Raw genomic sequence first — 23,122 nt, 5'->3', positions numbered from 1 at the left:
ATATATATATATATATATATATATATATATATATATATAGAGAGAGAGAGAGAGAGAGAGAGAGAGTAGGAACGAAGATTTAGAGTCGATGATTACACGCCACATCCAACACGTCAATCGAAGTAATATTATACTATGCGTACAGAAAAAAAAAAAAAAAAACGGTCGACGCAAACTCTTGGTATTCAATATCACATAAAGAAATAGACATTGGTCCGCGAAAGAAGCACCGTAACAGCGAAACGCCGTAAAATATTGATCTTACGCGAAAACTTCGTAACGGAGAAAAACGCGTAATTGCGTATATAATAGTAGTACAACGCATATTATAAACCGAAGTAACAAGCTGCACAAAAACGATGAATATATACATATGTGTGTCGTCATGATATTATTGTTAATTGTATTTCTTTTTCGTACGAAAATCACCTGTAGATTATTACAAATCGTTTGTAAAATTCCCGTAGATTTTACGCAACGGAACAATAACGATGACCGTCGGTCAGTATAAACGCATTATACTCGCAGTCCGACGATTCTCAAGTCTCTAATATTCCTTAAGTGTAGGTAGTACGTATCGAGTAACAAAAACATATATACATAAAACGCGTATAAAACAACCTTAGAACTAAAAAATATCTCGTTTAATATCAGTCTGCAACAGGTACGACCGTACTTGTGGGATACTCCGAATGTCATTGACTCTTTTTATCGTCAACGGCGGACCCGTCGCCGTGCGACGACGATTGCGCACAACTTGAAAAGTCCGTCACGGTCCGTGGGGCCGAACTTTTGCTGCGGTCCAGCAACGCATCCATTTTCTCCGGATACTTCTTGCCGTACAGCAGGTATTCGGCTGGAAAATACAAAACGGACGGTACACGTTATTATATACAAGTCTGATGGTAAGGCGGTACGAGTTCTTACGAAACGTGACGCGACACTTTGAAAACTGATACAAATCGCAAACGTAAAAAACAACTCTGCCTTACCTAATCGTATCTCGTTCGGTTTGTCGGTCATCTCGCTGTAAACGACGGACGCTTCGGATTTCGGAAGGTTGTAAACGAGGTTTAGCACGTACTCAAACATTTCTTTGTCGAAACACTCACCGTACAACTGAAACAAATTGTGAACGTCAATAATGTTTTTCCACATCATACACCATGCAATGTGCGAAACATGAAAACACGTTCCAATAAATGTATTCTGATTGATACAAAGAGTTTTTAAACCCATTTATTATTATAAAATAAATTATGTACTACAGTATACAACGCAGGGACATATTTTAGGGGGGTGAAGGCGCGATCGCCTTCCCTGAATCCGTACTTAAGGAATTGATTTTATGTGTGATACACAGGTCAATTTTTTTTAATGTAGATCATTTTATAACGAAATCAAATTACGCATGGCTTTAAATATTGAATTGGACTTTTTGTCGGGTCCATACTTAGTGAAAAATCAAATAAAACACAAGTGTAACTTTCAAAACACAGAAAGGTGTTAAAAAAGAACTACATTCGATTCTAAGCGGAACCGGCATTAGATTAAAAAAAAAACCACAAATATTAAGAACTCACCTGATTTAAATATTATCAAACATTTTACTTGTACATTTTAAGCCTGAATTAAAGAAAAGATTGAGTCGCCCCCTTCCCTAGAAGTAAGTCTAAATACGCCCCTGATATAACACATAGTATGCATAGTGTACTATGCAGTATATATATATACGCGACGGCAAACACGTAGCAAAATGGCACGGGTTCAGTCGATTCTGTTTGGACGCGCCAATAAATCCTGATATGGTAATATACCGATGTCGAATAAGGTATAAAAAATTCAATACTAATATATAAAATGACTTATGTATTTAAATAATAACCTTTTAATAAAAAAAAAAACCAAAACTCAGCGCGCACCTCAATACAATGAAAATGTAATACGAATATTTATACCTTAAACGCCAATACGATTGGATCATCTTTGTGAGTGGCTTTCTGTAAAATGTATTCAGCCAGTAAATACTTTTTGAAGTCTATAGTTGACAGATTTTCGTCCTGAAAAAAAAACAACCATGATCTTACTAAATTATCATCGGTGTAGCAGGGGTAGTTACAAACACACGCAAAAAGAACGACACGAAAACTTGCACGAAAAACATGATTATTAGATAAGCTTACAGGCATATAAATTATGGAATCGCAAGAAAAAATTTTTTTCACCGAAGTTGAATAACTTACAGTAGATTGGTTAATTACTATTATATGTGTAGAAGAATTATTTTTTCTAACTTTAAACCCATATAGGTACTACTGAAGTTTTGATTGTTGGTTAGTTTTTCGAAAACGACAAAAACAGTGAGCAATAAAACCTCAAGAAATTTTCACAAAAGAACACTCAACTGAAGATTTCTAAATCTATTCAACATTATTTTCGGAAAATCTAGAGCAGTGGTTCCCAATTGGTGGTCCACGGACCCCCAGGGGTCCTCGTGTTGATTTTAAGGGGTCCACCGTTGTGTAGTACTGTAATGATTTTTTTATTTTATTTTAGTGCAATTAATATATATATTTAACAATATTACAAAAAGGATTGTCAAATTAAAATAAATCGTAATATTTTTTTCATTTTCATAATTAAATAAAATTGAAAAGTAACTATTTACAAAAAAGGACCAATTTAAGTTATAGTTAGAGGTCCATAGCTTCATAATAATTGAAAACCACTGATTTAGAGCCAACTGATAAAATGTTTAAGATATCAACGATCAATAATTTAAAACCGAAAAAGCGAGTAGTATAACATAACATTCTGTTTATATTCTACTTGTATAGAAATGACAAAACAATCGTTATGGGTGGCTTATCCTTCTCCTAGGAATTTCAAAAAGGAACATACATCTATAAATACGCATAAGTACATATAAATCCTTTTAAATTTGTTAGAAATAGACGTAGTTCATTGTGGATACATACGACTAAAACGTATTGAATAATTCAATTTATATTTACATGAAGAAATTATTAAGATTAGATTTAAATGTCACGAACATTTCTTACCACCTCTTATCATAGTTTTTTAAAGTCACCATAAAATTATGTTCGATTCCATTTCTGAAAATATAATGATTGATTTTTGCGATATACATTCACAGAATTAGAGATGGAATTGAAATGTACTCCCCCTCCTTGAAAATAAAACCAAATATTTATAAAATAGGATTGATTTTATTTTATTTTACGTTTATTTATTTCTATACAAAAAGTTATATCCGAATAGAAAGAATTATAAATAATATTTAAATTATTCGTATACCATTATTGGTAATATATTAATGTTTGAAATTAAAATATGAATATTATTTATAGATGAGTATCAAATTAAAATAAGTAAAATATACAATTTGTAATTATTTAAATTTTGTATTAATCACATGATTTATATTCTTTTTATTCAATATCTTCATAGAATCTTAACGATTGTAAAATGAACGACCGATAAAATATGTCGTTAAAATAGTTATTGAAATTTGAAATTTACCTTACCTAAATAATTATATCTAAATAAAAATTGCCATATCAATTATTTCAGCTACATACTCGCTCATTCTCATGCATAAGAAAAAATATTTATTGATTTAGGTAAACTAAACAAAGTAACCGATATCAAATACAGATTTAGTATATGATTCATTTTTTTTTTTTAAGATAAAATAAATACCTGAATATCCATACTAAGTTTTGTATAAAATATGTGGAAAAATCTATCATTAATTTTAAATATTACGTTAGATAATTTTCTAGAGTCGAGACTATAATACTCTAAATAAATTAATTCTACAATGAGTTTATTATAATCATATAATTCAAAAGCACTTTATCGTTTTCACGTCGGCGGCCACATAGCCTTTTTCATGCGGATGCGATAAATTAGACTTTTTGTTCGCGAAAAAAATAAAATGCAATCGTATACCAGTCGTTCATATATAGCGGTTAAAGCACAAGTGCACAATCGCATTACCTCTAGGTGCATTTTGAACAAACTGATTAATGAACCGTCCTCAACGGTGACATTCAAATTGTTCGCAAACTCGGCCAAATCAATCGGTTGCAATTCTCGGTTCTGAAACGACAGCATGTTCTTGACCAAAGCCGAGTCCTCGATCTTAATGCGTGTCAATCTGCAACGAAAAAAACGCCGAGGTTAGGTGAAAAAATTACTTTTGAAATGCGTGACAGAACAAAGTGCTTTCGGTCATCGTCTGATGATGTAACACACATGGAGTGCTGCCATATACATATTATAGACAACCAAAAAACGTCGTTCGCAAATACAATCGATATATTGTTATAATTACGATTACAGTAATTATTATTGTTATTACGCGGTATACAATTAATACCTAGTCGTTGGGAAGCGATTTATCATCGCGATCGTTGGTGTTCCCTCGCCAAAGTCATATGCTTACCACACATAATACAAGCCGATATGTATAAAAATATCCATTTTACTTTATACGTAAATACGTCAAGTATGTTAAAAACTTTATTTTCTCGAAACACCAGATCACTCAAATTACTATAAATACGTATTTCGAATCATATTTTAACAGAAAAATAATATTATTATTTTATCCTGTTCGTGTAATTTTCCTCGATATTTTTCCAAATCTATCCAATGATTAATATTTTTATACTAAATTTGAATTTCATCGTTCATTTTCAATACATAATATTAGTATCACAAAGGTATTTTTATAAGGGACTTATTGAATTTAATATTTTTTTTATACATGATAAAATTATATAAATAGCAATTTTCGACGTTTTTAGACCGTTTGGATCCATACCTTAATCTTATATAATATATACTCACCCAAGACGACTTCTAAGCCTTTCAATGGTGATTAAATTCGAAGTCATCGGCAGACCTAGTTGGCCAGCTTTTACAGCCACTCGACAATCGTCGTACGTGTAGTCTGCTGTAGGCACGGCCAACGCCCTAATGAAAAATGAAAAATCGGTCAAATTACGATTCTGCATACTATATTAACTCATGCGTGTAAACGGTACAATATAATTTTCGCGATTGTATAGTACTATCATTTTTTACTATCATATGTGTTACGTTTAGCTTTGTTATAACACGAACCATAGGAATACGAATACACGTTAAAAGTGCAATTACTGTTATAAGTATTTAAGTATAAGTATATTATAAGAACTGTTATACAATGAATAGTTTTACTATATGGTCACAGAACAAACATTTAAATTTAAATTATTTATCAATGCTGGATAAACAATACTGAACGGTATCGTATCAAAAAATTGAGTTTTACCTCGATCGATGATATGAAAAGGTAACGCTTTTCAGTCAACCATAAAATAGTATGCATTTATATGACTAGGCATGAAAATAATTATTTTCTCATAATTCATATTATGCGTATATTAGAAGCGGTTATGGTATATATCAAGTAAATATCTTAAAAACATGACCCGGATTTACATTTATACAAATGTATACAACACTATATACAACGTACTTGGCCATAACATTACGGACTCCTTCGGCGAAGGCTTTTGGATTTTGTTTTTCGTATTCGCTGGGTACGTACACCGGTAAGAACTCTACTTCCACCGTTGTTGTTGGTTGCGTCATTGTCAACCACAAAAGTTTCAGCCTGCATAGACATTATACAGTAAAGGGATTAAACACCGCGATGATTGAATGTTTCATTTTTCAACGCAATATTATATATCACAATTATTTTTAAGTCATCCTTACGCTCCGGGGCCATCCCACGTCCACGTGACTGTGTCCAATTTGTTCGGGTACCGTAACAGCACCGGTTGAACAGGCACAGCCGGGTAGAAAGCTCCGGGTTTGAACGTGATCAGACAAGATCGATTTGTACAGGTCCCTTCCGGGAATATGAGGATCTGAAAATGAATACACGTGAAAGGGCGTTTTATTCGAGAACTATCGATTATGGGAACGAAATGCACAAAATCCTGGGAACGTATGATAATATGATAATATGATAATCTATTAATAAAGACCGAGTGTGTTGAATTTCAATTAAAAATACCACTTTCCTCAACTGAATCAATAATAATAATATCTCAATACTTGAAATCGTATATTTCTATAAAAATTAATTTTACAATATAAGATATTATTAAATGTATAACAAATCATGATAAAGTATGTATATTATTCACACGTGCCCTTTTGTTACTCATGTGAAGATAAAATCAAACGATTAAACCATATGCTATGTAAGCAAGCACAGTTTTAGGTCCATATCTAATTAACAACTGTTTAAAATTCTTTTAGTGATAGTTCGTTGGACATAAAAACCATTTATTGGCTTTTTTTTTTTTCTAAAAATTTAAGACCCACAATTCTAAGTAAAATGAACGTGATTTGTGTTTCCTTTTTTTTAATATTTTAGAAGACTGCGTTGAAATGATCGCGTAGAACATATTTTTCGTGGGGTTAACGGCGGCAGTGCGCTATGATGATATGTCGATAAATTATTAAATATAATATAAATATCTTATTTCGAAACAATAATAATACTATTTCTATCCATAATCCATATATGTGATTGATCCGTGTCTATTTTCTCTATGATTCCACTTTGATAACCTAGTCACGATAGACCAACCAGCCGTTACTTATTATAATGCGTGCGCATGTAATATTGTACACAGCTAGCATATAAATCGAAATGAAATATTTACGATATGCCCAATGTCTCGTCACAACTGTAATTTTTTTTTTTTACCTGAGGCCAGTCTTGGTCCGATTTTACACGGCGAATTATCTCTTGTATTGTGTTATGTCTGGATTCTGGGTCATCTCTCCGGACATACACGGGTTGCGTGAAGTTTATTACTCCTGCGGAACAGTACAAAAATAATGACAACACTAATAATACTGGTGCAAGCACGGAAAACATACCTAATGTTATAAGTCGCTTCGCATGGATAAACTATACTCGATTCGTAATTATGTATTAATCATACACGATTCAACGAGCACATAGTTTATACACATACGTGCAACGTTTAATGCGTTTACAATATTAAATACAATGTGGGCCATCGTGTTTTTCCGTTTTTTCGGCTTATTTATTAAAAAATAAAAAAAAAACACGACGGCACACTCTAAAGTTCTCTAAATATATACAGAGAATACTTTAACTACGTTAGGAATAATTATTCTAAAAAAAAAAACACACACACACACACGCAAATAATAACAAAAATAAATTAAGGCGGTCTACACAATAACATTACGCGCATGCGTTATATTTTATTCTGTCGTTTTCATAAAATTTCGGAACGTTAGAATGGTTGTAATGAATATTATTAGGTATATAAGTAATGTACCACAGTCATTAAACGAAGTCATTTTTAAAGCTTAACGCATACGTGGTTCGTCTATTTCCATGATCATGTGTTGTTTTTTTTTTTTTCATAATATATTTTCACTATAAGTTGTGCTAGTAACACGTACTTCCGACCCAAGGGTTTAATGCGTCCTCGATCCTCGCGATGATAGAAGGGAAGCCGGTCACGTAACTTATACAAGAGTCAAGGAACGTGGAATGGGGAGCGACGACCAGTATAGGGGCCTCTTTTCGGGTAGCTTTAACCCCCTTAATAACGATGTTCATGCCACCGGCTAGGTACGCAAAACGGCCCACAAAACATATCCAGCGACGGAAATAGCTATAAAATAAAAATGTCAAAATAAAAATAAACAAATGAAAAAAAATATTTATACAAAACAAATAATATCTCATAGCACTATGTCATAAATATACTAGACATATATTATAACTAAAATACATTTATTATTATTAAAATTTCGACTACTTTTATAGCATATGCATTTAAATAAAAAATAAAACTTCTAAAACATTTATAATTGATTACATGTTTTGTGTACAGTAGTAAATAAAACGATCAACTGTTGAAATACAATTGTTTAAATACATTTACAACTTTTCGTAGATTTTAATGGTAGTCATTCGATCAGAATTAATTGAAAAATTGTTAAAAATTATAATGTCATATTTTTCAACATAGCTGATTACAATATATAAATCATTTTTTGGTTAAATTTATTTATTTATATTCAAACGAGTAGAACCTTATACATGGAATGTTTATAATATTTATACATTCGTCATATATTTAATCAAATTTATTATAATTTTATACTTGATCAATTCGTCTTTTTTCATAAAACAAAAATAAAAATATTATTATGAAAAATAAAAACGATAAAACAACCTTTGACTATTGAAACATATAAAAAATGTTCAACTTTCAATAATTTTTCAAATAATTAATCACACTTAACTTTGATAAAAAAATGCATGCTCAAATGTACTATTAAAAAGCGACATTATAATAAGCTGACAACTTAACTATTTTAGCACATACTGTGTATACATATAATTACAATCACAACATTAAAATTATTGGTTCGGAGTGTATTGTTGAAATACGCTTTATTATAATATATATTTGATAATATTACATCGATCATAAACTTTACGCGAACTGTTTAGATTGACATATTTTAGTAAAACAAGTAAATTATTTCGTTCTATCAATCGAAATAAATAGATAAAGAACTTTTACTAAAATCTTTATCTTTGATATTCGATGGAAATGTTATAGTTCTGAAGTCCAAAGTGCCAACTTTCCAAAAATTCGTTTAAACGCATATATTCGCCAATCAAAATGTGTATATCTAAACATTTATTACATTTACTGTTTTTTAATATTGTAAAATATATTAACATAATAATGTTAATCTTTCTGTTTTTTTTTTCTACGCCAGTAAAAAACCCTCCAAATCGTTCATAGTTTTCAAAATCTATTAAAAGAAAAATTGTGTTTACTGCTTGTAACGAACGGAAAAATAACACGGTGTGACATGAAGTAAGAAGGAGTCCAATAATAGCCATGTCGTATTGCTAAATCTCGTCGCTATATTGACAGCTACAAAATAAATATATATATACATTGTATTATAATGCCAAGTTTTTCACGTTTTCATTACCCGTGTCAAACAACGACAAATACACTCAAAAATGTAATTATTTACAGTAATTTAGCAGATATAATTTATTATTTTATACGTAAACATATCTATGTATGTACATTCTCAAAGTCGAATTTCATCGGAAAAGATAAATCGATAAATATACTCTAATATAAATTACAAAAATATAAATTATATTCTAGTAATGAAGTTGCTGAAGAAGGAAAAATGTATTAAAAATAAATTACAAAGATTACTAGATGAAATACCAGGCCTGGCCCGTGAAATATTTTATTACTTTATATTAGAATAATTACTATTTCGATGAAATAAAAAATGTAAGCCGAAAAAGGACATCGTATACATATTATATTTATTATTATTTAATTTAAATTAATTTATTTATCTCATACTACAATTGCAGTAATTATTAAAATTAATATATTTGAAAAAATAAAACATTTTCGTTGGTAATCAAAAGGCAAAAAATGTAAACATACCACAGATCTTTGGACACTTTAAAATGCGATTTTCGAAAAATCCTTTCTTAGTGCATCTCTACATAGTAATGAGCACATTCTCTCGACATTTAAAAATAATAAGTATAATAGCCGTACGTAGATCAGTGAGTGAGTGAGAGATATTTAAATCATATTCATAAATATCATAATAATTATCAAAAGTTATGTGGATGAATACGTCGACCACTAGAGCGCGTAGATGAACAAAACCACATTATTCGGAAAAAAGAAAAAGAAAAAACCGCAATCGTTCGATAATGTCATCGGTATACAATAAACAAATACTGAAGTGCAATAATTATAATAAAATTAAGAAGTATTCAATTACTATATAAATTCAATCACCTAATCCTGCATGACCTCTACGAGTTTAATTCATATTCTATTGACCATTGATAACATAAGACCTAATGAGTTCTCGTGTTTGTTCGACTGACACACGGGTTAATTATTTCATTATCTTTGCAGTGTTTTAACAACTCGCACACATGCAAAAGAGAATAAAACAAACAGCTATAAGCGGAGTTTAGCTCGGTGGAACGTTGCGTAATTACGGTGCACGATAAAAGTGCCTTATTACCGTTCGCTGTACCACGTCTACATCGTTGTCCGGCGTCTTCTAAGTTCTCGGCTGAAAAACCTAATCGAAACACACATCACGTTCCACGTCCGAACGTTTACAACGGGCACGCTTATCGAACCGTAAAACAGTCGTAATCCGCCAATTTTAATAACAGTTCTGACCGTTTTCTAAATTTTTTACGCGTGCAGTGCGCGGACACGTCTCGCACGTTATTATGCAATCGTCCGAGAGCGCATCACTCTCTATTTCTCGGACGAACACGACCTCGTACAACGCTACGACCATAGCAAGAACGAATATCTTTCCCAAAAATCAACGTACGTCATCATTTACGTAACTCATGAGACACCACCCCGCGTCTTGACTAAGCTCAAAGAAAATGGATTGATTAAATAAGCGATGCCGGAAAACCGCGAACCATAGCCATCCGTAACCGAACATATCACGGACTGCGAGTGTGTACAACGACCGTTGTGTGATAAGATTGAAAACCAATCACTGTACTTAGTTTACCTCCCGAATGCCAAACTTTTGTATAGGGTGGAAATAAGGCTATTTGTTTTTAACTTTTACCAATTTATCACAAATTTGAACTTTTGGACACTATATACATACTGTACTAGGGTCCCTCATCGCGTTTCAACATTACACTCCAAACGTACAAGCAGACGGCAACAAGTCGAGGGAACGTGCGTTCTAACTATACACTACAAGACGTAACACACTAAACGGCAAGCAAAAGCTAGTAAGCGGGTGAGGAGTACGTGGTGCGCGGGACAAGACCATGCTGAAACATATTAGTACAGCGATTCCCAACATAATTAACCGACGACGGTGTTCATTTCTAGACTGAACTCAGTTCCACGATGGTCTGCTGCAAACCCGTATCGTATTGACGGTAGCGGGGGGAGGAGGAAGGATACGTGGGATGGACCCCTTTCATGAACTCATTTGTCAATTATATTATATTTATTTGTGTTTCATGAATGTTTAAAATTCTTAAAAATATGACAGAAGTGTAAATGTTATTTATTATTTTTATGTATCTCGATCGAATCACGTTATAAATAAAAATATGTACACTAGAATAATTATAGTAATAATACATCGCATCGTCCTTGCCATAAAAGAAAAATCCTCGATACACCAAAGCTGCAGTGAACGTAAACGAAAAACGTATCAAGTCTGTACGTCTCATCTGCATATACGGGGATGGTGGGTATATGCTAGTTGCGAACGTATTTGTTCGGGCCAATAATATAATAACAGTTTATTGACCTGATTCACGTTTAATTGAATGACGGGAGCGCTGCGGGGTGTTCGCGGGAACCGCTGTGCCGGTAAGCCCCGCGCGTACACGTACACGTACACGTACACGTACATGGGACGACCGGTGCAGTGCGTGCGAACTGCGGTGGCTACGGTGACTATCGCGGAAGCGCGCGTTAATGTTTTTAGTCGGACGTCGCGTACTTCCTACGAACGGTATGGACGAGTTCTCCTCCTTGGCCACGATGGTGGGACCGCCAGTGATGACGGCCGCGAGCCCGTCGTAAAAGGACGAGTGCGGCGCGACGGCCAGCACGGGCGCCTGCTGCCGTGTGGCTTGCTCGCCGACGGTCCTGACCCGGTGGAAGCCCGCAGCCCCGAACATTAGCCGGACCACCACGTAAACCGCACGTCTGACACTGCTAAAAATGCAACAATCAAAAGCCCCGCCGCGCCGACACACCGCAACAATAACGTATGCTGATTACATGTGTACCGGTGACAACCAGGGTCTAAAATCGTGTGTATTAAAATAGACGCGATTTGTGTGTATCGTACGTAAAGCCGTGAGCGTGTACCGCGGGTATTAAGCCCGATAAACTTATTAATAAAAAATTAATAAAATTAAAAGTAAAAACCGCGACATTTTAAAAAGTGTGTAACACAAATTTATATATATATATTCACTGAAATATTATTAAAAAAAATGCAACATGGAAGTCGCTAAACGACGTTTCATTGGTCAGAATGTTTATTTTACATTTTTAATGAGTACCTACATTTATATTTTATGTAAAATACTTAAAATTAATTATTTTTTGGAATCACAAAAACGATCGCTTATATATGCAAATGTCGTATTCAACTCAATAAAAAAAAAATCACTTTTCATAAGGGTAATCCATCTTAATTTGTGTAGATATTGGGTACAAGACTACAAACGTCTAACAGTAGTGTGCAGTAAAAAAAAATTGAGAATTTCAGGCCCAGGTGAGAATATAACGTGCGATTATATAAACGTTCTTTTTTTTCAACGTTTCGTATTAAGTTCAATCAAGTGTAACAATAAAATATACCATAACAATTAATTGCGTTGATATATATTTATCTGCGTTTATATCGTAGTCGTTATAGGCAATGTGAACATAGTTTTGCATATAGTTTACGAAAATTTTTACAAATGAAAGGTACATCGAACAAGTTTTGTTAGATGTTAAGAGAACTGAGTTTTGTAAAAGTTAAGAAATATTGTCAAATGTAAGATATTAAACAATCTTCTATGTAATAAGCTATAGACGACATTTAATACAACTATATTTCTATATTTCTTTTTTATTAATATCATAATAAATAATAACTATTCGACATTTCAAGTGGTTTCGAAAATATATAAAAGCATATTTTGATTATATCATAAGTATAAACGTAAACATTAACCAAATTTAATGCACTTATGAAAAACCGACAAATAAAAAAAATCGTATATTGCAGGAAGCTTTTAAGCACGGACCATCGACGCTTATTATAATGTATAAATATTTAAGGTATGCATGCAATGAAAGCCGATCCGTCCATGATAAATTATAATTAACCTTTTCATTAAGTATACTTAATCATAATTGATTTCGATTTGACGTTCAAGAAAACGATAAATAAATTAAATATTTATCATCACAGTGGATTATAAAGCACCGTAAAAATAAACATTCGCAATGCTTAAACGGATTTTAACGTGCATGTCCATGATTCTAAAACTACACAATAATTCGTCTGAAATAAAAAAATTCGTATTTATACGTTTTTTACATCTCTTCCCAATAAAACCAAACACCCAACGTATAATAACATCTAAATTTATTTTCCGAGAACTATATTATAATATTTATAATAATTAAATGCGACAGTAATTTTAAAATTATGTATAAACAAATATATATAATTATAATAATCATTCCTATTTTTCAAATACACCCATCGATTCTTTATAAACTCATACGTACATATATATATATATATATATATATAACACATTATATTATTTAAAAATATTAGAAGCATTAAACCACAACCTTGCATATATATTAAATTATACCAATATACTACAACTAACATCTTTTAGAGTAAACAATCACTATGCCCGAGAGATGTATTATTTATTTGAATATGATATATTTGTTTAACTGTTGACATATTATTGATTTTGAAATGAAGTTCCTTCTATTAAACTGTAATACTATATTAAGAATTATTTTGTACTGTTATTTTAAATCACCACAACAAAACTTTATTGTCATTTATCATTAGTTGTGCTATATAACTAATGGGAAATTCTTTTCGTAATTATATTGACCTTGTCGTTCCAAAAATAATCAATGTTAAGACCTAACACGTCAAATTTGAAATAAGTAATAACTAAAAAAGTAAAAATTTGTATTTATAGACTATAGATAATACTTTCGAAATCATTAATCAACTATAATATGATGAGCATGTACGAATATATCAACATAAGTTAAAAAATAAAATAATAATATTATTTATCGGTCACATATGAAATCATCGACAATCCTGAGATATATGTACCTGTGAGTATTTAATTAAGAATTTAAAAAATAACAAAATATCATTTTATAACTTATTATGTATAGATATATATAATTTTCATAGAACTTACCGTCTCCATCCGGAAAGCGGTTTTTCTGACAGATCGCTTTGGCTAACGCCTATTAAACCAATGTTTGCCAACATCCAAGCTATGAACAGCAAAACTAAAATGGCCATTATTCTTACAGGAAGAACCACTATGGTAAAAAACGCAGTCTGAAATAAAATAAAATACGCCCGTTAGAAAAAGAATTTTTAAGTTGTTGATTTATTTATTTTTTAAATTAATGTAAAAATTATTACTGGACCTCACTGAGAATAACTCGAGCGAAGGCCCAGATTCTGTATATATGTACATAGGAATAAATATCGATAAGAGTAATATTGATATTTACCATGATTAATTTTAACAGAAGACGTTCTTTATATTTAACTGTACATTATAATTGATATCATAAAACAATCCGACTACATATTTGTAACATAAATGTAAATTATTTAAAATTAGATTACCTTAAGTGTAATTTTTACATACTTTTAGGCACAATTTTTTGTCAATAAAAATCATGTTAGATTATTTAAAATGTACGCACGGATTTATGTCTCATTCTAAAATTTTCTATGGTTTCAGAATTCACATCATCGTATTATATACATAATGAACAGTCTATTGGAACTTGAAAGTACAAAAAAAGTCATTAAAGAACATTTGTTTGCTATCCTTGGTAGAATTATAAGCACAAAGTTCATACGTACACAAAGAGGTGAGTTATTAATGGAACGAATAAATATTGGTTTTTCGATAAGTATAAGGTCAACTATCAGTATAATTATTATAAACACTATTAAAACAACGAGAATAATGATATATATTTTAGCAACCATATAAAATAATTGTTTTATAAGATAACGAATTGTCATGAGTATTATTTCAACGAATGATGGATTGTGGAAAAATATATTAGTCATCAAACCTTAATATCACACATGGTTTGTAAATGTTTTTCGATAATCCAAGTTTGTATGTCAAAAGTGCACGTAAGAACCTTCATCATTGTATCAACGCAAAACATAAATAACAATGATAATTAACAGTTACAATTAACGTTATAATATAATATAGGTACAGTGAAATAATAATTAATAAAACGGCAACAATAATAATAATTTACAAGAAACATGCTGATTACAATTTGAACAAGATACCGAACACAACAAAAGAAGTGTATGTATGTGTACAATAACGTCCAGTAAGAACATAATACATATATATTTACACTTACAACACTGTTATGGGCATAATGAACAACTGTGTAGAACAGCAGTGAATTCATTTTAAGCGATTGTCTATTATTTTAACAACTATAACAACGTTTTTATTATGTTTGTCAGACATTTTGTACCCGCACGTGTGTGTTGGCAAGGAAAAAAGGGACATAACCTAACAATGCGTCAATATTCAGTTACTATACATAACCCTATGTTTTAACACAGTTTATAAGCTTTAGCTTGTATTTAAATAAAGCCGAAAGGTTTTTGCCACTAAGTTCAAAATTGTTACAAACACAATACAATATTGTGAATTGTTATGTGTAGTTAATATCGAAAGAATTGAGAATAATAACAATACTCTTGTGTTATAGTAGTCAATAGAAGGTAAAAACGTAAAACCTTATACTGTATACAAGTTTTTCGTCCATTGTACTATAAAATAACAATCAATGTACAGTATACAGAGTGTTAGAAAAATTGAAGACACTTAAATTATTTACGGATACGATACATGGTAACATTGAAAAAAAAAACCTTTAATTATATACTGATCTACAAGTTTATTGGCAACTGTTAAATCTAATCTTGCGCATTAATACGTTTTAAACATTTTAATTACCACTTCAAATCTAGAGGTTTGAAACTTTCTTTAGATGCGCAAACGTATAGTATATTCTGTACGTGAAAGAAACAAAAAAAATATCACTCTTTTAGTAAAATGTATATTTATTAACAGTTTTTCAACCAACGTTTTATTTTGCATTATTAATTTAAAATTTATTATTGAAATTACTACATAGCATAAAAAATAAAATACAATGGTTTGTAAGTATATGGTAAATTCATGACAGAGGTTTATTGACTAATAAACTACTAAAATAAAATTTCCAAAGATTATAATATAATCAGGGGTGTATTTAGGGGAGAGGGGGTGATATGGGTGTAAGAACGCCCCCATCGACTGTATTTTATGGTATTTTACCAAATTGCAAACTTACAGTATAATTTTACATATATTTTACATATATATATAATCATTTTCATTAATATAATAATTTATATAAATACATGGTATTTATTAATGTAATAAGGGGGAAGACCCTCCATTTACCATAAGTCTATTAAATTTTAAAACACCCCCGTAAAATGAATCCTGGATACGCCACTGAATATAGTAATATAGTATGAATAAAAACTACGCGTAGTTAGTAACATCCATGAATTACTCTAATTAATATTTACAAATTAAATTTACATTATTAATATAATTATATGATGATTACGAATTATGAATTTATGAATGTCTGTATATTTATTATAAATGTATATTATACTGTTAATAAATATATATATATATATATATATAAGGATTTTTAGGTTTAAATATCATTATTCATTCATTATTTATATATCATTCATTATACTTGTAAAGCTAATAATTAATCCTTTAAATTTGCATTTCCTTAAATCTTGGTATTCCCGTATCATATAGATATAACCATAACCATAGTCAATCACTTAAAACATAATATAGTAAAAGAAAAAAATCATCAAGGTAAACCTGTACAACCGAGTAGTATAGAAAACTTCGCAATACATTTCGACGTAATCATGGAAATCATAAGCACTAGGAATTCATAAAATTATAACATAATATTTCATATGCACTCTGGATTCATAATAACTATATGAGTTAATCGTTCTTTGCTAAGTACTACGATACTTCCGTAAAAATCAGAGTTACGTCACGGAGTTATAACCACACAAAACTACCGGATAGCCAACTAAACCAATCATTGTAAAACTATACTGGCCGGCATCCAGTAATACTTTCAAAATGTAATATACTATTTACTGTTGTACTGATCTACAATATTATGCATCGCACACATATTTATTTTTGATTTGCTCACTCGTCTCTTCAATGTAAAACTCTACTTGGTAAACATATGTATGCATCATTTTTTCTAATGCGATAATATTACATAGGTAACGGTATTTAATATTACCTCCATTATTACGACACACCTACGTGTTTGGAATAATGAGTAGGCACCCGAAGCACTGTATTTGATTACTTATTTTTTCAGGAAGTAAACAAACGTTATTACGTATGCTGTTATGGATTCATCAAAAACACTTTCTTTAAAATAAATATTATTTTCTATTTTGCAAAGAGTCATAAAAACTATTAAATAAAATACAAGCGATAAGATCCGTAAAACCATACGTACATCCTTTACGTAAAATAGAAAAACGTTTTGTTACATCGTGATATAGATTTGTAATGACATTAATACGCATTACCTATGAATATCACATCAATAATCCATATGATATACATATTATTATATCTATAGGTCCTTTGACTCGTACGACGACAAATGTGTACAGTTAAACCATATTATTAGATCGACGGTAACAGTTGAAAATAAGTAATAAAATGACCATCGCAGCGGGGGGCACCAAGTTCGACACTGTGGTTGCGTTGTTATTCCGTTGTTGACGAACGATTCGGTTAGCTCAAAGCTCCGGTAACTAGTGTTGTCACCTACTCATCCGAGACACCACTCTCGGCGAGTCTTATATATCAAATCATATATATATATATAATAACGTTAACCATAATATTATATTCCTTGCGCTCCATAAACACTCCCGGCACGTTAATCTCAAATACAATGTACACGAACATTCATACGGAATCACTAACTTACTAAGTCGAGTAATCCTATTTGATTTCCAACTTCGTCCTTCACTCTCACCAAAACTAATTTCTAAAATAACGCTTTATACATATACTGTTCTCGTACAATACATACGGCGGACCCTGTAATCACTAGTCCCGCGAACGTGATCGATAAGCACGCTTATCCTAAGGTCTCGCGAACAGCTGGTTTTCTGAACACGCTCAAATACGATAAAATATACGAACTCGGCGTTTCAAAAAAACACAGGTAAGTACACCCCGACGGCACGACGAGAGACATGATTTTTATTTCGAGCCGATTATCCTTGTACAGCAATACACGCGATACACATTTGGACGACGCGCGCATAAAAATTAAACCACGCGAACGGTGCACCAACGATAGGTATCCAAAGCGGATCACTTACCTTGAACTTATCGTAGGTGGACGTCAACTCCAAATGGTGCACGAAAGGGTTGAGCATGTTTTTCGACGCGATCATATCGTTGCCGATCAACAGTTTGGTCTCGCTCATCGCCGCTGGCCACCGGTATCGGTGCGGACACTGGACAGCTGTTGGTGCGGACGACGTACCTCGGATGCGTTCCGCTCTGCGGCAGCTGTCCGCGAGTTCACCGGCTGCTGTACGGAACAACGCACGAACAACGATATCAGTTGTATTTATTATTGTTAATGAAATCAGGCGGCGTCGGGGCGACGGTGGGGGGAGAGCGGACAGGCGCGTTGCGCTGCGGTCGACGGTGCCGATTGATATTTTTTTTGTGCGTGATGCGTACCTGCTGAGTGCGATGCGTACCTGCTGAGTGCGATGCGTTTCGCCGGGTGTTTCCGGGTCGGGCCGTTGTGCACGGCGACGACGTGCGGGCACGGAACGGGCGCGAGGCAGCGACGGTGAAAGCGCGAGAACGGGGCGCAGCAGAGATGTGTGTTGGGAACGACGGGTACACCGTGCGGGCACGTACGGGTGTGCGAAAGCGCGAAAACACCCGAAACGACGGCGGCGCGTAAAGTGCCACCGGACCAACGCGATTTATCGACAATGCGCGGCGGACTGATCGCGTCGGGGACGTGTGCAACAGCGCGGGCTCGCAGCGACCATGCGTGAGCGCGCGCGCGCACGTTCTCCTCGCACCGCCGACGCTCGCCGCGGTCGTAAGACTTCGCGGTTACGTGGTGTGTCGTAAGAGGTAAAAGTTCCGTGCACTCGTAAACAAAACGATTTCGCGTCGCAAATCGAATTCGACCGTTTCCGACTCCCGTTCGAGCGCGTGCCGTCGCGGTACGTTCAAGTTTTTTAACGAACCGATTCGAACGTTTTCATCTGTCCGCGCGCGTTTTAACTGCACTACTTGCTGGTGCAGAATAATAAAGCGCAACAATGAAGCCTGCGCCTTGCATACCGCGGAATGCGTTCGGTCGTGAATTTCAAAAGCAACGAAATTACGCTGAAACAATGGTACTCGGACTTGACTAATCGACAATGACCCCGCATCCCACTATCTGTATAGTTACGCCGTACAATACCACAACAACGTTTTACGACGGATTTACCTATGCAATTATCAATCAGAACAATACGAATAGTATAATGCATTGAATAATGGTGTATATAAGTTGATGTGTAATAACGGGTTACTTGAGCGCCGCATTAAAATTTTAAAAAAAGCTTCGAAAAATCATAATACGTAATTTATGAGATATTGAACATTGCTAAACCCGTTATTAACTAATCTAGAGAGTAGAAACATTCAGCATGAATAGTCCGTAGTCGAAATGTAGTAAAACATTTTTTAAGTCCCATGCTACGATTTTCAATATTTTAAATTATAAAAATGACATTATTTCAAGGTTTACTTGATAACAATATCTAGATACGCCCCTGAAGGCACTGTCCACTGCATGATGATTATACAAAAACGCTTCATCGTACAAAAATGTATTATTGTCGTCATCGTATTTCCAAGTAAGCAATCAATTGACAAAGTGGGTCATTATTATCTTGTAAGAAATATCATTTCAATAACGGTAAATCTCGTTGTAAATAATATTATTATTATTGTCGATAAATGTACTACATATTTAAATACTAAGTTTATATTTTTCAATGTACGTACATTGTAATGTACATCTTAATGAAACTTTTCAAATTTGAGAACAGCAAGAAAACACTAGGGTACAATAACATACGATTATCGAAACTAATTTGTAATAAAACGTTTTGAAGAAACATTATATACAAATACTAACTAATAAATCGAAAACATCATACTTAATACTTATATATATGTAAATAAAGAAATATATACAGTGTGTTCCACGAAGATAAACCCATTGCGATATATTCTGAGATAGTGAAGACAATAAAATTCTGTTTCCTATCATTTTTCTAAGGTAACAGAAAAAATCAAGTTTCTTAAATTTATAAACGTAATTATGTTTTAATATTATTTTATTTTATGAAAAATTTTGTTTTATAACCTAAAACACTAGTTTTCTTTAATAAATTTTAATAAAAATAAAACTTTGACATCAAAATGTTAAGAATAAATTGTGTATAATGGCATTTTTCAAATTTTACAAAAATAATATTTAATCAAATGATTATAATTCTTTACCAAAACTTAAACATTTATTTAAAATACAAATACTTATAGTCCTTATAACTATAGGAAAAAATAATAATAGAATTTGTCTATCTTCATAATTTTAGTAATTTCAATTTTAAAGTACATATATATGTTCATTGCATTAAATTAAGAAAAAAATCAATACAATTACACAAATAAATTTATTTAATATGACACAAGGTTAGTTTATATGTATATTATAATATGTAACTCATATAAGTTCTACTCCTAGTTGCAAATATTGCCTAATATGTTTTTTCTATAAAAAATTATATATTTAAAAAATTACATCGTTTTCTGCTTTCAAGGTCTTATGTATATAATGATATATAAATTATAAATAAAACACGTGTAGATTACAATTTCTAAATATTTTATGTGTAAAAATGTATGTATAGAATATAAATAAATAAATGAAATATCAAATATTGACACGTTTAATACATAGTAATGAAATAAGCAATTTTTTATACTTCAACCAATGTAATTTGTATTTCATAGTACTACTCTTGAAATACTTTTATTTCAAATGTATATACCAAAACAAACATAATGCAGATTTTATATTGTAATTAAATTAAATTATCTATCCATAAATAAATATTTAATATTTATACTTCTCAACTAAAATAAATGTTATTTTAAACTGTTTTTAGATCACATTTTAGACCAATGTTTAAAGGATAAATATTTTACTTGGCATACAATGCTATAGTAGATACTTATAATAATAACATATTAGTAACACATCAATATTTATGTAAATATATATATATATATATATATATATATAATTTCTATGAAAGGTAATATAATAATAAGATATTACTATCTGATATAGTGATTTAAATTATATAAGTACTTACTTGAGTGTTTTAAATATACACAATGGTTGTCGAAGGAAAAGGTATTATCTTCATTTCAACAAATCAACACAAATAACAAAATTCAAAAACTTTATCACGTTACCTCAAGTGAAAGGACTTGTCAATAGTGAATTATTTACACAATTAAAAAAAAACTTATTGCAGATACGTGCATAAAATGTATTATTTCGATTTCACTATTATTAATAGCTATTAGTCAGATAAATCAAATTGTTCTGTCAAACAGAATAATAACGATTCAAGTGCCAAATGCTAAAACATATTAATAAATATTGTATATTCAATCAACAACAAACAACTGTTAACAAAAAAATATAATATTACATAATAATAAACAAAACAAATAATAAATTACTACACATCGTTTATGATCTTACTAATCTGGCTAATGATTTATGATAACATATAAACAGTAATATGATTAGATTGTGATAATATATTGATAATAATTTTTCTATGGGAGGTTATAATTGTAAAAACTTATAATCTCCTAAAGTAAAAGCAACAAGTGACAAAAAGCAACAAGTGGCTGCTCTTATCAAATAAATATCATATCCACACATGATCAACACAACTATATTATTTTAATGAACTTATAGTGGTCAAGTGAACAGTGATGAAAACGTATGATGAATCTAATATTATTTGCTGAACACATATGAAATATACATAATCTATTAAATTATATATTCAAGACTTCAATGGAAGTTCCAAAAATAACAATAATTATGAATTATTCTATTAGAAACATTAAGTTATATTAGTTAATAAATGCTAACAAATTTAATGACGTAAATAATAATGATAACGTTGACTGTAGTAATTTAAAACGTTAAAGAAACTTTTCCTAAACTGTTTCATCTTCAATCGTATGTTAATAAGTGAATGGCATTCATAATAACTTTAAGCAACCACAAATGATCGTGCACGTAACTATTTTTACGTTTACTTTAGATGTCCAGCTGATGAACGAAAAATGAAAGTTCGTGTTTTTAAAGACACTCAAATCATTTAAAATAATCACAGATAGATGAAATCTATGAAAAATAAAAAAACATTTGTGAGTCTAAAATTCTGTAGTATGACATATTGTTTTTTATGACATAACACTCTATATACCTATTACACTGCACAAATATTATTGACACGTATAATAGCATTGTGTTTTTACACTCTCTCGATATTTTGCTATTGATTTAATATTTTCACGTCGCACCGAGAAGTACGTCCTAACGGCGTGCTAATGCCGGTTGGGGACAAAGAGTTTAGAGCAAAACATTCGGATGTTAAAGGACATAGACCTCCTTAAGATATGAAGGAGAAGAAGGCACCCACTCTATCTATTCATATAATATTTTGGGCTAAAGTTCTATGTATTTGAGGACCATATTTAGAGGAGAAGAGACCAGGAGTTTCCGAGATCAAGGAGGTTTGGGCCACCTTATCTGTTATTTAATTACGTCCGCGGTCACTCGACAATGACACTACAAGTTATTTCGTTATACGCGCAATTCGTCTGGTACTATTTCAATACGTTTCATGCGTGCGGTTAAAAGCTAAAGGCAAAGTTCAA

At 31.7% G+C, this 23,122-nt stretch overlaps 1 protein-coding gene across 9 annotated transcripts; it reads right to left on the bottom strand.

Annotated features, from left to right (window-relative positions):
* Nucleotides 1-21,810, bottom strand: LOC112689245 (lysophosphatidylcholine acyltransferase). Of its 9 annotated transcripts, none has more exons than XM_025562855.1 (12): nucleotides 21,529-21,810; nucleotides 18,442-18,656; nucleotides 14,123-14,268; nucleotides 11,653-11,870; nucleotides 6,800-6,912; nucleotides 5,794-5,948; nucleotides 5,552-5,689; nucleotides 4,879-5,004; nucleotides 4,024-4,183; nucleotides 1,959-2,060; nucleotides 993-1,119; nucleotides 1-856 (listed from the first exon to the last, which is right to left on the bottom strand). In XM_025562855.1, exons 2-12 carry the CDS (start codon nucleotides 18,547-18,549, stop codon nucleotides 696-698), a joined length of 1,554 nt encoding a protein of 517 aa, XP_025418640.1. In that variant the 5' UTR covers nucleotides 18,550-18,656; nucleotides 21,529-21,810; the 3' UTR covers nucleotides 1-695. The 9 variants fall into 9 exon arrangements, with proteins under 9 accessions (XP_025418640.1, XP_025418636.1, XP_025418638.1 ...); XM_025562851.1 differs by lacking the exon at nucleotides 21,529-21,810 and adding an exon at nucleotides 18,812-19,165; XM_025562853.1 differs by lacking the exon at nucleotides 21,529-21,810 and adding an exon at nucleotides 18,812-19,165 and having other exon boundaries at nucleotides 11,653-11,867.
* Between the last annotated feature and the right edge of the window lie 1,312 nt (nucleotides 21,811-23,122).

Source organism: Sipha flava, unplaced genomic scaffold (assembly GCF_003268045.1).
Source record: "Sipha flava isolate LNK unplaced genomic scaffold, YSA_version1 42_pilon_pilon, whole genome shotgun sequence".
Lineage (NCBI taxonomy): Eukaryota > Metazoa > Arthropoda > Insecta > Hemiptera > Aphididae > Sipha > Sipha flava.
This window is presented reverse-complemented; position numbering and strand designations above follow the sequence as displayed.

Coding starts and splice junctions, on each gene's coding strand:
- LOC112689245 (XM_025562855.1), bottom strand. CDS start 18,549: ATGAGCGAGACCAAACTGTTGATCGGCAACGATATGATCGCGTCGAAA. Junction 4,184..4,878: donor AGGCTTAGAAGTCGTCTTGG/GTGAGTATATAT, acceptor TTTTCGTTGCAG/ATTGACACGCATTAAGATCG. Junction 1,120..1,958: donor CAATCGTATTGGCGTTTAAG/GTATAAATATTC, acceptor AATTTGTTTCAG/TTGTACGGTGAGTGTTTCGA.